General features: G+C 39.7%; 1 protein-coding gene across 1 annotated transcript in view; it reads right to left on the bottom strand.

Annotated features, from left to right (window-relative positions):
- LOC118230352 (inactive tyrosine-protein kinase transmembrane receptor ROR1-like) overlaps positions 1-18,008 on the bottom strand; it is a 91,038-nt gene extending 73,030 nt beyond the window's left edge. The window contains 1 exon segment of the mRNA XM_035423283.1: positions 16,825-18,008. Coding sequence (XP_035279174.1) covers positions 16,825-16,924 — 100 coding nt within the window. The 5' untranslated portion in view covers positions 16,925-18,008.
- Between the last annotated feature and the right edge of the window lie 58 nt (positions 18,009-18,066).

Below are 18,066 nucleotides of genomic sequence, written 5' to 3'. Positions count from 1 at the left end.
GGTACCCTATTCAGATAATCAGATGAAGGACAAGAAAGAAGAAATAAAGAAGTTTTTGTCCCCCAGTTTGACCCTGTATTTTAAAACATTACGTAACCTCTTATCTCCCTACAAATAAACTGACACAACAGTAAGGCAACATGATAGTTTATGGTCAAGGGTAAGACAAAATTGTGAAGACTTAAGCATGAGGACCATTACACTTTGAATGGCAGGAGATTGGATTGTCATAAAAATACCACTTACTCAGGCAGTGCTACGGAGTGTGCAGGGTGAGGCTGAGAAAAAGCAGAGCAACTTACAATTCCCCTCACTGCACAGAGCAGGTTGTCTCATTTCCTGCAATACCTCCACCCTGAATGTTTGTACATGTGAGAGGGTCTGAATTGGACTGCGTATACATGGCCTGTGTACTGCTGGAACATATCTGTGTGTGTGTGTGTGTGTGTGTGCGCGCGCATGTGCATGTGTGCGCGCGTGTGAGAGATATTCCTTATCATAGAGGCTGGATTTATGGTAACTGGGCCATAATAGTTTGTACATAATACAAATGTCAGGATTGAGTTCTGCCTTCATTTATAATCACAGTTCTCAGAGGTTGGGTCCTGTTCAAATTAGAATCAACCTGTTATGGTTTTGGCTCAGGGGACAGAAGTTTCCTGTGCTGTTCTCATCAGCCCCATCTACACGTAGTCTGTTAACACGTAATGCACGATGTAGCATAGCCTACATCTCCCTCTCAGGGCAAGATTATTGACTTTGGGCCAGAGCCAGAGCATGTAAAAGCAGGCTGTGCTTAGAGAATCTCGCCATGAAGGGAAAAGACAGCATAGATGAGTTCAACTAAAAACCACTCTGCTCAGCCTGGCCTGTTTCCAGTGGTTTTAATTGTGCTTAAAGACAAAGACAAAGACAGGAAAGTGAAGGCATGACAGCTTACATCATCTTCACATGGGGCCTTGTGTGTTTTGCACTTGTAGTTTTGTGCTGTATGTTCTACACTCAAAGAGTATGTACACTAGTGCATAATTCAGTCATTTATTAAAGGGTTTATTTATTTATAGATTCAAGCCTGATGTTTTGCATAATTTTTATGCTTCCTATGGGTCAGAGGTCAGGACCCTTGTCAGTTTGAGCTGCTATCCACCAACAACACTTCCGTGGGCTTTAGTGTCCCCCTTCTCATCTTTCCCTCACAGAGAAGACTCTCCTTCTGGAGTCCCAACCCCCATAAATCTCTGATGCTGACAGAGATGATGCAGCTAGCTTTGGGTTGGATAAGTGCCCATGCATCCGGTATCCCACTGGTCCAAATGGCATCACAGCATCTCTAAACTACATCTAAATTGACTTGTATTAATCAGTTATTTAAGAGTGTATGTCCTAATGTTTTAATATGTTTTAATAAGATGATTCCACCCCCAAACAATTTGGGTTCAACATCTCTGAGCCTGATGGCCTGACTAATGCAAATCACTTTTCCCAAAATACGAGAGACTGAATTCAATTATTACGTGATTTCAGACACAGACGCTGGGCCCAGTTCATCACCATATAATGTACCTTTCGGTCTTCACTCAAGTTTAAAAAAAGAGGAATGCATTGATTGTATTATGTTAAGTTAGGATTTAGAGCTATACTATTGTTTAACTCCAGCATCTCTAACTACTCAGTAACACCAATTCATCATTATTACTAAAATGTGTACTTCCCAAGTAAACGCCCTTATGCAGCTTGAAAGGTCATTCGTTTTATATTACATTAGCTCACTGCCATTGGTTCTTATTCGCTATTATTTTTTTCAGTGAACTAATCGACTCCGTACACCAGCAGAGTTTACTCTCAGTCAGTTTCCACACCCCATTACTCTGCTGAGGGTGCACTCCAATTCTCACACATCCATGAACACTCTTTAGGCCCCAAGCCAAATTTACAGGGATTGTTGACAATTCACAAAGGATTAGTCACTGCTAATTTTCCCAACATCCACAGGTTTTCATTCTCTCCACATTGCTATGTTAGCAACTGTACAGACATTCTATGGAGCTTCAGCAATAGCAGAAACAAGTTTCAATCCTGAAAATACAGAGCTGGCCATCTGGTTTGTATATAGACACCCGATGAGGACACCAAAATTCCATTTAGCCTTAGAATCTCCTGTTTCTAGGCACAACACGGAAACAATACAATAACAAATCAATTCAACGAGTGCTTCAAAATTAATCTCTTGGAAGACCAGGGCTGTAAAGCTCTCTCCTGTCTCCATACCTTTATTACTGCTTGGACTGATGCAGACTGATGAATCTTTTCCAGGTATTGTCCTGGCCAGAAGGCCACTCAAAATCTGGGTAAACCTTCAAACTTTCTGCAAACAGCTTTTCTCTGATACATTTAAAATAGGCTAATTTGACTCTGCAATGTCTTTGACTTGAAGAAAGATTTAGAAGACAGAAGTGTTAGACTGAGGAGGTAAATTTTGACACTGCACAGCAAACACAGGAATGAGAAAATAAGGGTGTGAGGAAAGTTTTGTCTTTTTGAATAAAATTCAATTATAAATTAGGTCATCCATTTAAAAGGCACAAGCCTGCAAAATGTTGTATACACAGTAATAAATGCAGACGGGACATTTCCTGGACTGCGCTGGATCGAATGACGAATGAAAGCTCACTGGAGTTATACCATATCAAATATACCCTGGCAGTTCACTCACTGCTTTCTAGCACTATGGCAGTACCAGAGACAAGAAAGGAAGCAGGGCAGACAAGAAGAAAGGATGTGGATGGGGGGAGGGGGGTCAAAGAGACGAAAGCTTAACATGCATCAGTCCCTGGTAATTAACACCGATAATGTCATGCAAGATTGGGTACACAAAAGCATAAGTTTGAAATACTATGCAGCACCAAAAAGGTATACTATAACCAATGAAAGTGCCTTGCCATGGATCTCCAGGGTGGCACATCCTGCTAAAGCCTAAGTCCTTCAAGCATTGATCTGTCCCATAGTGTGGAATGGAATACTAACCACACCAATGCCAACTGACTTAAGTTCATGCGTTTATTCACATAATGAAACCAAACGATCTCCCCTGCAGGGTTTATTAGGAGCCTTCTATGGAGACTGCAGTTTGCACAAAGGGCCGTTTTAATCATGGGAAATCTAGGTGCCCTAAGCTGCAGGTTTCAGCTTCAATGTAAACAGAGTACAAACTTGGATTACAGGCTTTCCAATGCCCACAGTCATGGCCATGGTAATTGAGAGCAAACTCTGAACTCTTTACCTTCTGTCTTTTCCTGTCCTCACTAACCCTGTTCACACAAATATAAAACTTGGCTTATTACAGATGCAGTCGAAATGCTATGGAACACTTCACTTTACCTCAGTGAAACATCTATACCTTGCCAAGAAACACATTACTAGTTTTTGGATGCAGCTTGCAAGTTGTGGATGGGGGGGGGGGGGGGGGGGGCTGCAAATGAATTCTATGAATAGCTTTAGTCTAAAAAGCACCATGGTCAAGGAAATATTTATTCTAAACAGTTTTACATTTCTTACTTAAAAAGAAAACATACAATTATTTTACATGTAATTTTTACTACACTTGTTACCCCACATGGTTCACAGGTTTCAGTCTGGATCAGCCAGATTATTCTTATCTTACTAAATTAATAATAATAATATATCTCAGAAAATCAACTCTTTTTCCTGCCAGCATAAATATTAACATTTACATATGAAATAAGAACTGCAAATTAGTGAAATATGGGATTTATGGTAAATGAACTAGCGATCATGCAAAACATAGCCTAGCCTAAATCATTGCAAGTACAGTAAAAGCCAAAGCATTTGAACCAGAGCAATTCTAGCTCACAGTCCCTCCACCCCCTTCCCCCATTTTTCTTTGGTATATGATTCCATGACCACCATATGGTAGCATGCACTTTTGGGAAACCTTTAAAAACAACTATTTTTCCATCATAAAATCACCCAACAGCACACACTGGGCACGTAAAGGTTATGTAGTAAAATCTATGACAGCAAAATTAAATATTCCACATTTGAAGAATTGAACACGGGGCTAGATGATTTCCTGTGCTCCTGAACACTTTGGAAAAACAGTATCATGGTATCATATTTAACCAAATTAAGTGGTTTCACAACATTAACAACACATCAGCAGGGATTTGAATGAGTTGACTCTTATCTGGGCAAACAAGCTGCAGGAGCAAAAAATTTTCAAATTGAATCTTGTTTTGTTTACAGTTTACTGGGTTTTTGTTTTGACTGCCATTTTAATGTTTATGTGAGCAAAAGGTCATTGACAGTAAAGAATACATACAAGAAAAGCTTTCAGTATTGTTAAGTCTGACTTTCTCTTATAAACACCTCTTTCTAAAGCTTTGGGCAATGGACATCAATGAAAACACTGTCAATCAATGACACTTTGTTCTGCAGCTTAATGCAGATAAATTTAAATTAATACAGGATTTATGAAAATACTCAGCTAAGGCTATTTATGGCCATTGTCAGGGCAGAATTTTACTGCTACCTGTGGGAGAATGCTCCGACTCTTTTAGTCAGCCTGAAATACGATGGAATGGAAACATATTTCATCCAAGTATATGGTCCAGCACAAGGTCGAGGTGTTTACAAGGCTGTTTTTCAGATTTCCAAAATCCTTTCAGACCTAAATCATTTCAGATTTAAACAGGAGGCTAATTTCCATTTCCCCAAATTTTTCACAATATTTTCCAATTATTTTTGCAGAATTTGTGTCATCTATTCCATAGCCCAAATTTAGGTTCATGCAGAACATTTTGTAGTGTTTATAAGTCATGCTTATGCTAAATTTAAAAGCATATCCTCCCAACCCAATTTCTTCCCAATATTAGTTCCTCCATTTTTCTCTGGCACCTAGGTTAATGTTGTAAGATTATGTATTGACTACTACTATCGGTTGTGATCCTGACGACTTGGCATTAACGTGGTATGCTGGCTAGACCTGTATGTATGCACTTATGTGAGCTGTACTGGATGAGAGGTTCTGCTAAATGCTTAGATGTAAAAGTAACCCTGTACCAAAATATTAATGGGTGTTGCTTGGTGTTTTTCCATTTTTATTTTTTTCATTAAAAAAAAAAATTTCCTAAAAAATATATGGTCTGAATTATGATGATCTAGTTAATTTTATTTTAAAAATAAAATTTGGCTAACAGAACTGGCTAGCACATTACACATGGAAGACATTTAGAACTGTATCTGTGGGATCAATCAATGGGCTCTGGTGCTGGGATGGGGTTAATGGCCAACCCTTAAAATGTGAAAATATTCACATTTTAAGCAACTAGTTTACTGTTAGAGCACAAACTTAACTTCATAATTTTAGAAGTAGCTCAGTAATGGGTGAGGTGAATTCCCACTCATCACTGTAAAGCACTTTGAGCGTTCGGAAAAGTGCTAAATGCAATAATTAATTCATTCATTCATTCATTCAATCTTAAATTTAATCTTTTTCATCTAATAGTTCTTTCAGTGCCCAATTGGCTTGGTGCCGGTCTTTTTTGCTTTTATTTTCATTCCTGCTTTCATTCATGTGTTTCAAATGGGTCATTTTCTGCTGTATACGAAAAGCTCTCAGGCAGAGGCTGACATACATTTCAGATGGACACATCAATTGTCTCCTCCCAATGCTCCCCCTACACTCATGGCTGCACACAAGTACAGAATAATAGTACATGCTGTTGTGTAACAAACAGAATTCATTAAATCACGTTCCATTTTGTCTGGCAGATGCTTTCATCCTAAGTGATGTACAATAACTGCATACTGAAGGTCATTGGAACAGCTACAGAACACAGGTCCGATAAGGTACAAATTCTCTTTAAGTATCAGTTATCCATCCCCATAAACATCAAGTCTAGTTCACACAGTAAGCCTAGTACAGTTATGGGAAGTCAAACTAGAAGTGAGGCATGATTACAGGAGATATGATGAAGTACTAGATGAAGATACAAGTGTAACATGAAAGCTCTATAAGATCCAGGTACAAGTGATACAAGAGAGTGATACTAGATTGAAAGTAACTCTGTGGAGTAGTCGTGTAGGGTTAGTCAAGGTACAGTCTGTAGAGATGCATCTTCAGACCACAGCGGAAAATGGGCAGTGACTGAGTTGTTTGTAGAGGAAGTTTGTTATACCACTGGGAAGCTAGGTTGGAGAAGCTCCAAGGATGGGACGAGTGAGAACCATTCACTCGGATGGTAAGTGCCATTAGTCAGGCTCTCTGTCTTTTCAAAAAAAAAAAAAAAAAGAAGACCTTTGAGTTGATACTGACTGAAGCCAGAGAACAAAATGGACACTGCTACACAATATGCAAACATGCAGAGTGTGGAGATGGGAAGGCCAGAAAAATGCTGAGTGAGGAGATGGGAAGGCGCACCATCATTTAACCATGTGTGACCAGTAGCATGTGCACTGGGTCTGGGTTTTTTTTCACTGGGTGTTATTTAAACCTTGTGATACCAGCTTACGTGTGCGCTGAAGAGGGGTAGCTGGGACAGAGAGCAATAAACTTATGTACATGCATGATTGTGCATATACTGGGAGGAAAAAAATGAAGTCAGTGATAAAAATTGTACACCCTGGTCTCCTGTGTTTCACAGAACTACAGATGCATCCAAACAGTACACAGGGGAGCCTCAATCTAGCATATTACTGCCAGAGGGGTAATCAAAGTTTTTTTCATTCTTCAGAGCAGGCTGTCTTATCTGCACATCTGAATGAGTGTCTTATGAAGCAGGAGCTCAGACGGGGAAAAGGACACATCCGCACCTGGAGACACTGCCCACTCTACACGGAGAACCACACATTTTTCCCATTGTGCTGAGCACAAAAACGTGTTGGAAGTTACCAAAGGAAAAGCAGTCCGGCTGTTTTTCACATGAAAAAACATTGCCGTTAGAGAGGTTGTGAGGGCCCCTCTAAAGGCCCTCTGCACATTTGCTAAATTGAAGGCACTGCTGTTTACCTATGTTTGAAGAAGGTGAGGGGAGTTATACCCACGCCGGCGTCGGGCCCCCACTGCACGGCATCCTCAGTGTTATTTCACATGCTGCCACGCTCTGTGAAACCACAGCTAATTACTTTCACATTACAAAGCACTGAGGCAGGCTCTCATCTTGGTCGATCGCCAAGACCACCTTCAAGACAAGATTTTCTGATTTGGTGGCCACGAATGCCATTCCCTCCTTTTTAAAAATAGGATTTTTACTTCTTTTCATATTATGCACATAAGGGAAGCCATAGAACACAGAGTCGTTAAATCATTGCACATTCAAACAGCAGGAACCATTCAGCTGTGGAGTGAGTGAAGCTAATGAGAAGCCATTTTCTCATGGATTGTCCTACACATACATGTAGTGTAGGACACTGATCACCTTCCATTCATTCATTAATAAAGTCTGATTGGACAGCTGCTTATTTTTGCATACATACACTAATACATGTCTGGAATTTCTCAACAGTACTGTTAAACTGCATGTACAAGGCCAGTATTTCTCATTTGAAAAGTACTACTCAGTTTTAATTGGTTGTTAACAAAATTATATTATTATACGAGGAAAAATATGAAAAAAAGAAAAACCTGAGTGGGAGACACTAGGAATGTATCCGAATCCGAATACTGTATTCAGGAAAGCACAAATAATGCGATGGAAACATATTTCTTCTACCCGAAGTTGCTCGTTATTATTGGGATTCGGGGGAAAAAAAGTCAGCTCCATGTCGAGTTCTCATAGCCTCTATCTAACGTTACACGGGCAGAGAGAAAGAGTAGCTATCTGGAACTCCGGCACACAGCAGATGCCTCGTGATGGCGAACCTATCATAAAGCTAGCTGGCATTCATAACCCGTTTCAGAGGGTCTTAGAAAGACGTTATGTCTATACCGCGCGACCACACCATTTAAAAAGCAAGACAGTGCTAGGGAGACTAATATGATTGACTTATGGTTTCATGCAGTTTTATTAAATAATGGAATGACAAAAAATGTATGGTACATGGTATAAACTAATTGCATGGTATAAAACGAGAATGTGATTCAACGTTGCCATCAATTGTGATATTGGATATTGAAAAGGGGAGGGGATGTAACAACAATTCAAAAGCGAAAGAATAATGTTGCCGTTTAAACTGCTTTAGAATGCTGGATTTTGTAGCACATTGATTTTAGAACTGTTAAAAGGCCGAGGTGTCCCTTTACTGAGAAATAATGCCCACCCTTGTACCAATCAGAATCGAGTATTCAGCCAAGCCGTTGTATAATTTCCAATAATAGGACAGCCCGTTGTGTTTATTCCTTACATAACACCGGTAACAAAACGACGTTAACAAATCAATGCAAGCAATGACATTCCGTTTTTATCAACATTAGACATTACAAAAGGGCGCATGCCACTGCACCGTCCAAAATGTAGAGCCAGGGTAAGATGAATTACCAGAGTTGCACGAAAAGGTAGCCTGCGTGTAACTGTTGTGAATGTCAAACGTTGCGAGGTAATGCAAAAGCACTGCGAGGGAAAGCAAAAGTAGCTCAAAATAAATAAATAAATAAATAAATAAATAAATAAAAAATAAAAAATCCCCACCATGACCCTTAGGGGGCTTCGTATTTTTTTCATCCAGTCTAGGTTTTTTTTTTTTCAATCCAGTTTTTTTTTTCTTCCAGTTCAGGTTTTTTTCTTCTTCCAGTCCTTAATTTTACCAAGTTTAGTGAGTCAGTATATAAGCCACAGATGGTTTATAACTGCACACAAAGATTAGTCTAAATTAAGTCGGCTGGAACTTATAAACTAATGGGGACTCTCCAAGCACATCTCCCAAGTTCCCTATAATACAGAATAAAGCCTGACTACTGGCGTTTGTGTTTTTAAAACACTGATCCATTAAAAGTCAGCCCTTAAAAACAAAACCATAAAATAAAGTCACTTTATTTGCAATCTACTTTGGGGTATAACATTCAAAGTTTTTTCTAAATGAAACTCACTCAGCTCAATTTAGCAATTCATCCAGTTCAATTGTCCTGCCATCTAAAAGTGCTTTTGTTGGTTGAACAGGAACAGATACAGATAATGACGTCTCTGCACACCCCTAGGAGACACCCAGTCTTCACAATTGACAAGAAAATGAGCCAAGGCCTCACCATGACCCTTGAAATCAAACTGAGACACGATAATGATCACGGCTTTAAAGCTCTAAAGGCCCATAATCCCTCTGTCCTGCCAATACTAAGCTATACTGTCTGGATGACAGCTGTAGTCTGGATGTGATCCCTATCAGCAAGCTTCCCCTCTTTCATGTCAAAGGCCGGCAATCCAGCTCCTGATCCCAGCACCGACGCTCAGGGTCAACGTTCTGCCGTGAAAGCAGGAATTACCCTTTTAACGCCGCTGAAGAGATGTTTTAACAACAAGCCGTTTCCCCCAATTGCCTTGTAATTAGTTTGAGGAGGAAATCAACTTTAGGGGGTGTTATACATTTTTCAGCACAGCAGGGGGCAGTCATGTAGAGTTTTTAAGCTCTCTTCTGTGTCCCTGACAGAGCTCCTGATTGGACAAGCCCCAACCCCTGCCATGTCATCAGTCATCTCTGACCAGGAGACCTCACCTGCAGGACACAACTAGCCTCATCACACTAGTGTGGCCAGGTTACATAAATCTTCTCAGTATCAGAAGCAATTTTAGCATTTATAGCAGCAAAAAGCAGCATACAATAATGTGCAACACTTATGTATATGCCCTTCTGTGTTAACTTGAACACATAACTTTTATAGCATTTATAACTATTAGTTTTATCTGTAATAACGGAATGCTACTGCACATACAGTATATCACACATTTATGAGAATGCTGCCCAGAAACTCTTCAACAGTGTAATACACCCACCTAAAAAAAACTAAAAGAACTAAACAGGATACAAAAACAGAGAGGAAACCTTTTAAAAAGCAACATTTTTCTTACAACCATATGCAAGCAAAAATAATCCTGATACAATCTGTAAAAAAGTTGGAATCCAGGCAAAGAAAGGTAGCAGTAAGTATAAAATAAACAGCTGGCTCTACACATTATTGGAATGTGCAGATTACACATGGCACGCAATAAGAGGAAAGAAAAAATGGTTTCCTACATTAGGGTCAACTTTTAAGCTTGCCTTAAAACAGCAATGAATCATATTGACATGTTCCTTATGAGGGCAACAATTTCAAATCTCTGTGAAACGGTGCATGGTGGGAAAAATCATGCAAAATGACCATAATAGGCATAATTCTCTGGCAATACAGCTGTGCTTCAGGCCAAAATATATAGATAACATACTGGTCTGTGTATCAGAACATATTTACACTGCATGCAGTGCATTGCCTATATTACACATTATTAGATTCTGTAATATCTGTGGGTCTCAGTCACACCAAGTCTATTTTAGCCATTATAAACCAGTAAAAACAGGGTGACACTTTTTTCATACTTTATCTTTTTGCCATGTGGAAAACAAAATCCTACAACTGTGCTCAATTGTCATCCATATGTTTATGTATGGCTGTAAGCTGTGCAGAGTCCAGTATGATGGGGTTCATGTTCCATGCTTTCTTTAGGTTTCTTTTAGTAACCTAAACCCCCAAACCCAGTGAAAGAGCATATAATTAAAATCAGCTTATGAATTGTAAAGTATGGATAGATGGGGTGGGAGGTCTGTTGTAACATATGGTGGAGCAGAATTTTTTCAATATTTTAGATGTTCATACAAATAAATGTGCCTGGTTTACATATCCTTGCTAATATTAAGATCATTGTTTATTGCACATGTATGGTGCAGTAATATCTACACATCTTGTATAGATTTATGATTTATGACATTATTCAGACATGTTTCCATGTAGCATGATACAAATCTTAAATAGCCACTGTAACAAGTATTCTATACAGGTGCAAATGTTAACTTTTTATTTAGGTGGGGGTCCTTAGCCACAGGGAGGTCAGTTGAAGGGCTGTGGTAGGGCAATGAGAGATGGTGTGCGGTATAGATGAGTGTTGTATAGATGCAGTGCGGTATAGAAGGTGTAGGTTAGAGTATAGACAGATGAAGACTGAGGGGCAGCAGAGGGATGACAAGGGAGGTGAGGGGTATAGACAGAATGTGGGAAGTGTGGGATATGGAGAGGGGATTGTGGGCTTGAGGCAAGGTTGCGGTCCTACCAATGATGAATAACCAAAAACCAAAATAAATCATGCATGCAGCTACCTCATGTGATCAAAACTGGCTGGCCTCACTTATCTAAAAGAACACAAATAGGCAAGTTTTGGTAGTTCACATATGCACCTCAAACTCCAGATTTGATGTGTGAGGCCATGCTTTCAAAAACCTTTATAATAAACTAGTGAAGCAGAAAATTATGTTTCTGATGTACATAGGTACTTCAAAAACAGAAGGTTCCCCCAAAGGGCAATGGCATATCACTAGAAAATGCACTCATTTTTCCAAGCAGAGATGGTATCCACAGGCTGAGAGGAACCAAACTTATGATACATAGTAAAGACTCATAAATCAAGGCTGTGCTGCAGTAGCATGTGTTGTTTGAACATTCGTACAGGACAGAGGTTTAAAATTAGTTTTGCCAAAAGATGCCGCCAAAGTTACAGAGGTGCCTCTCTCACCATTTCTCCCTCTGTAAATCCCTCTTTTCTTTACATTCTTTATTCCTCATCCATTACTCCCTCAACCACTCCCTCTCCTTCCCTGTCTCACCCTCCCTTCTGCCCTTTCTCCCTTGCCCACGCTGCAGTTTTCAGAGAGGAAATTGTGGGTCTGGCACAGAGTGGTTTCAGCATGCTTCCCCCCCCCTAGTACTGGCTGCTGCTTGCTGGTGTTTGGCCAACAGTCACAAAAAGCATTGGGGAAATGCCACTTGAACTCCAATGCAAATCTGGAATTCCAAGGTCAGTGTGGCCCGAACAGACCACAGAGCCAGGCTGAGCTAGCAATTGAGTTATTAATTTTTACCAAGTTTAGTGAGTCAGTATATAAGCCACAGACGGTTTATAACTGCACACAAAGATTTGTCTAAATTAAGTCGGCTGGAACTTATAAACTAATGGGGATTCTCCGAGCACATCTCCCAAGTGCCCTATAATACAGAATAAAGCCTGACTACTGGCGTTTGTGTTTTTAAAACACTGATCCATTAAAAGTCAGCCCTTAAAAACAAAACCATAAAATAAAGTCCACTTTATTTGCAATCTACTTTGGGGTATAACATTCAAAGTTTTTTCTAAATGAAACTCACTCAGCTCAATTTAGCAATTCATTAGTGTCCAGTTCAATCGTCCTGCCATCTAAAAGTGCTTAGGATAGTTCATAAACCAAACGTTAATGTAAGAGCAGTTTACCTCATTAATAATTGAACCCTGAAAGAGTTGGTGCAAATGTCATAACTTTGTGCGCACTCTAACACATTCAAGCTCCAAGAAGAGACCAGCACGCTTTGATTTAGAAAAAATCTGAACTTCAGCACAAACTACAGGAGGCACCCATGTCAGACAGGAGAGTGAAATGGGGCTGCCCAATCTAGGGTTTGTGAGGGGTCCAAAGCAGAAGGCAAAATATATTTTTCCTCTCAGATATCTTTATTTTCACATTTCTCATAACACACATTGTAGACCTGTGGTAAAATAAACCTCTGGATTACACATCCTGAATCAGGCACTATTTCTACTGCAATTATTAAATATTTATATTTAAACAAATGAATACCTGCCTTAGATTGATCCATGATGTAATGACATCATGACTTAAACTTCTTCCACATGTCAATGTGTTACCCACTGACTTGTAGCCTGTAGTTGATGTTGGAGAACAGTGCTTCATAGTAGTGGTGGTGGTCCTCAGCCAGGGGGTGGCCAGCTTTTTGGGTTTTGAGATTAAGGTTTGGGAACCCCTGGACTAATCACACACATACAACATCTGCATGCTAATGTTTAGGGTTTGGATTCCCCACTCTGGTCTCCATTTATCTTAAATCTACCAAAATAATAGGAAAACACCACACTCCCGCCCAAAGCTGCAACCAATATTGTCCCATTCTCCCAATTCCGCTTTCCCTGTCCCAACAATAAGCCAATCCAATATTTAGCTGTACTATAAACAAATCATTAGACAACATAAAAAATACCTGCAATTTAAATGACTTTGCTTTTGTGCCAGGTTAATGAGAAATTAGGGACAATGAATGGAGAATGTTTATGATTTCATCTGGAGAAGAGCTTGTACATGTATGCATCCACAGCAACTTAACCTTCCCACAGAGTATAATCAAAAGTGTGCTGTGATATAGGCTAGTTTATTGCATTTTTAATGGTCAACACCCCTCACACTTCCCAAACTCCATTTCCCGGCATGAAAAAATATGTGCAATTCCCAATGCTGCAGCCGGTTCAGCCAAAGCACTCATTTTTCCAAGCAGAGATGGCATCCACAGGCTGAGAGGAACCAAACTAGGCAAAACCCCCATCTGTAATTGCTACCCCCAAACCCTCCTCCTAATGTACTTCCACAAACTTTATATTCTCTCTACATGCATGCAGGGGAGTGGCTATTTCACCCAAGGCCAAAGCCAAGGCTCTGTCATGTAGGCTTATGCTTTTACGGTTAAATATAGACCTTCTGAGAAATTATAAGGACATACAGTACCATATGTATAGCCACACAATATGGACAAAAGTATGTGGACACCTGACATCCAACATCTCATCCAAAATTATGGGGATTAATTGGTTTATGTAATTGGGATTAATGGAGTTGGTCCACCCATTGCTACTATAACAACCTTCACGCGTCTAGAAAGGTTTTTATAATAAATGTTGGGGCATTGCTGCAGGGATTTGCTTCCATTCAGCCAGAAGAGCATTAGTGAGGTCAGCCACCAATTGGGCAATCAGGCCTGGCTCGCAGTTGGCCTTCCAATTCATCCAAAAGGTGTTGGATGGGGTTGAGGAGAGGGCTCTGTGCAGGCCAGTCAAGTTCTTCCACGTTATTCTTGACCTTTTCTATATGGACCTTGCTGTGCGCCTGGGGACTTTGTCATGCTGAAACAGGAAAGGGCTTTCCCCAAACTGATGAAATGCAGAATTGTCTAGAATGGGATTGAATACTGTAACATTAAGATTCACCCTCACTGGAGCCAAGGGGCCTAAGCCCAAACCATGAAAAACAGCCCCAGACCAAGGTGTGTCCAGATACTTTTGGTCAAGTAGTGCATGCACTCACAATCACCAGCCAATCAGAGTAAGATTGCTAAGACTTAAGAGAAATATGAAGACAATCACAATGATTCTTCAAATTATCAAGGAAGGCGATCCAAAGTATTCTCTTATTGTTCATGAAGCTGTACCTTGTCATAGAACCATTACCTTAGCTGGCTGTGGCTGCATACATAAACTGCACACAGCTAAATCAACATTCTAAATGACATCAGAAAAGGTATGCGTAATGTGTAATAAGTGTGAACAGGTTAAACCCAGAGAACCTGGATCAAATTATTCAGTACTTTCACCAGATCAGTGCCTACACGAGACACAACAAACATGTGCAAGCACATGCACTCATTCAAACTCATGAGCACAAGCATGCCAAAACAGATACATGCATGTGTATAATACTGTATGTGCAAACACACACATGCGCGCGCGCACACACATGCAACAGCAAGCAGAAACGCACACTCATGCACAAATACCTTAAAGTCTACATAAATGTACTTTCAAGTTGCCTTATCACCATGAACAAAAAACATGATTCATCTTGGCTGAACACTCTTGATGCCTGGTATTTATTAACTCCCATGAAGCGTGGCATTCAATAAAAATGAAAAGGCTACGTAATTGCATCCTGTGAAGGATTTGCAATAAGGTTTTTATTTTTTATGTCTAATATAAATCCAAACCCCCTTTAAAGATTTGGAATGACATGTTTATTGAGGAATGTTTCTTTGTAATGTGGAAAGTGTAGATGTAGAAATGATTTAATTAAGCATCTTAAAATATCTTTTTGATGTAGTTGATGGGGTGTTTTAAAATGTCAGTTCCAATAAATCACAAATGAACATCACTTTCTTAAATGAACTCAAAACAACCTAGAGTCTGTAACAATGCGTGCTTAGTATAGCTGCCTATTACACCCCACAACTCATTATTCAGTGGAAAAAACCACACTGTTAACAAGTTTATTCAGTGTAATGAAACTTGTCTCAGAAAGAGAAAAAACTCAACTGTACACATGAAACTACTTCATACTGAAATTTAATTCAATAATTAACATCATATTTACATCCAGTTGTCTAACTACGCAGATAATCTACATCGGGGTGTAGTGTATTTTATAGCACAAATTAAATTAATCAGAAGTAAATGGTGGGAATATGTGAAAACTATTTCTGTAAAATACTACTTTCGTACAGTATCTCCCTGCTATTGATTCCCGTACTGGCTTCTCTTGATTGAGGTAATTACAGGAAGAGCCGTGATGCAAGGCTTCTAGTAATGGAGAACATTTGCAAAACCTTTGTGAAGCAAGGCTTAACTGGGATGTGTATGGCTTTTTATCTTTACTTAACCCTAGTCCTTTACCAACGGAAGTTCTGTAAAGTCCTCCAAGAGGTAAAACTCACAAGACATAATTTATTTAAACCTGAAATTGGTGCAAGAGAAAGGGTGCTCTTAAAGTTTAAATTTCCATGATGATTTCAATTTGTGAAATTATTTTAATATATCAGGTGAATGTTGTTATAGCTTAAACCCCCTGAAACAGATGACATTAATCTGATGTGATCATTGTTAAAGAAAAGATATGGCAAACTAATTGGGGGCAGACATTCAGTGAAATTATGCAGATTTTACTGGTACGACCACTTCTTGACAAATGGACTCATTATGATATTTGAATGTTAGAAAAACTTTTCATTTCATTACCCATTTTTAGGAATTTGTTGCATTTTTTGGTTCTTTTCCTTGTGATCATTTTGTTCGCTCACATTTTATATTCATGCACATTTCATACCTGGGTTTGTGAAGTAGGATGCAATAACTTGAAACACAAAGATAAAGTGAAATCTGATTCCTGCATACACACTCAAGCACCTTTGGTATGGAGTGAAATCTGCCAATTAACATTCATGTGAAAGGCCAATTCTTAGAACTCAAAAATATGTAAAATATTGCATTTGAAGGCTTATCGCATGATATCGCCCTCTTGTGGCAGTCATGAGTTCTGCAACAACCAACCCCATCCTCAGCGGTTTCCAAGAGGTGACGCAGCAAGCATCTACATCGTTTATTTCAAGGTGTCGCGCTGTCAGTTAAGTGACTCTAGTTCCGTACTAGGCCACTTAAACTCTATATGCTTAAGGTACGACCCAATGTACTTAATGGGGCAAACCAAAATCTTTCTGTAATTAGAATAGATTTCGAAGGGCCATAACAATATAAAGAACCAGTTTGCACAGGTTATAGTAGCCAACGTTAATCTAACTAAACCAAGATTCATCGTAGGGATCACTTTCCACACAGTTCCAGCATTAGGCAATTTAATAAATATAGTAGCATATGCAAAAACTTTCCTACTAAGTGTACTTACAATGGAAAGTTTAAACATAAATTATTCTAATCATTAATATTCAATCAAGGTTGATTCGACCATCTTTACGCTTTAAGTTTCTTTAAAAACTTAACAGGTCAAAACATGTTGGCCGAATACTAATGAGATAAACAACTTTCTTACCAGTCGTAACACACATCCCGAAGCCAACGTGCAGAACCAGGATACCACGAAGAAAATCGAGCTGATACCTCCAATTTGCAGTCCGTCGCATTTGATACATTCCTCCGTAGCTGTGAAGCAAGCGTAAGAAAGTAGCCTATTTCTTCATCCACTATGCCGTTTGCTCACGTGCATTAGTAGAGAACTGCACACGCTCGCGGGTTTGCTTCTGTTCCCCCTAACCACTTTGCTGTCTGTTCCTTTCGAAAGAGCGCGCTCCACTGACTGGCGTGTAAGCTACGGTGTCCTCTTCCCGTGTATCCCTCCTCGAAGTGGTGCTGCTGTGCTTTCCACCCTTTAGGATACTCTTCGAAAAACCATCAACCAGGCAAGCATTCGTACAAGATTGTGTTCACGTGGCGCCACTTGGTGGTCAAATATTCCAGTTTCTGTTAGAATAAACGAGTGCGAATTATTTCTTTCCCTGTTCATTCCGAAGTTTAAATAAAGACAATCTCATTGGGAGCAAAGGAATGGCGACGACCTTTCTAGTGCAATAACAATTAACTAACGGCACAGATACGGAAGAGAGATGTTCTGCAATTGTTTCCCCTCACTCTCTCGCGCGCGCCATAGCTGCCTTGTAAAACGACTTCGGGCTTATTTTTTCTGAAGTCGATTTAAAAAACCATCAAGTCGCTGGTTGCTGTTTTTGGAGTTATTTTTAATAGCCGCTTATTTGCTATCCCCCCGACTTGCCTCTCAATCGCTCTGACTACGAGTAGTTCATTTATTTTGTGAAATTTGGCAACACTGGCGCGCGCACTCGCACTCGCACGCGCGTCCATTTCCCAGAATTACCTTTCCCAATTTTCCAAATCCACCACAGCTGCGGTCATTTCGGAGATGTTCGCTGTAGTCTTCCAATTTGTTTCTTCTTTGTGGCAAAAATAAATACCAAATATGACTTGAGGCATTGATCCGACCATGTATATTAAAGCTGGCTGATAAACTGCACAAAAAGTTTACCAAAAATAGAAACCCTAAAAAGACATAGGCTTACATCTCTTCGTTGCCTTCTTTCACATTCTTGTCATTACAGCAGGAGTGCACAACTCACTCACAGACAAGCACACACTCGACCATGAAGTGTGTGCTACCGGCCACCAGTTATGAAATACTCTACAAAACAACCAATAGGCAATTTGTACCACAATATGGGATTGTTTTACCACAAAGTGGATAACATTTTCTCATTGACCA

This window comes from Anguilla anguilla, chromosome 6 (assembly GCF_013347855.1).
Source record: "Anguilla anguilla isolate fAngAng1 chromosome 6, fAngAng1.pri, whole genome shotgun sequence".
NCBI classification, from domain to species: Eukaryota; Metazoa; Chordata; class Actinopteri; order Anguilliformes; family Anguillidae; genus Anguilla; species Anguilla anguilla.
Note: the sequence above shows the minus strand (reverse complement) of the source record. Positions and strands in the feature narration are given on the sequence as shown.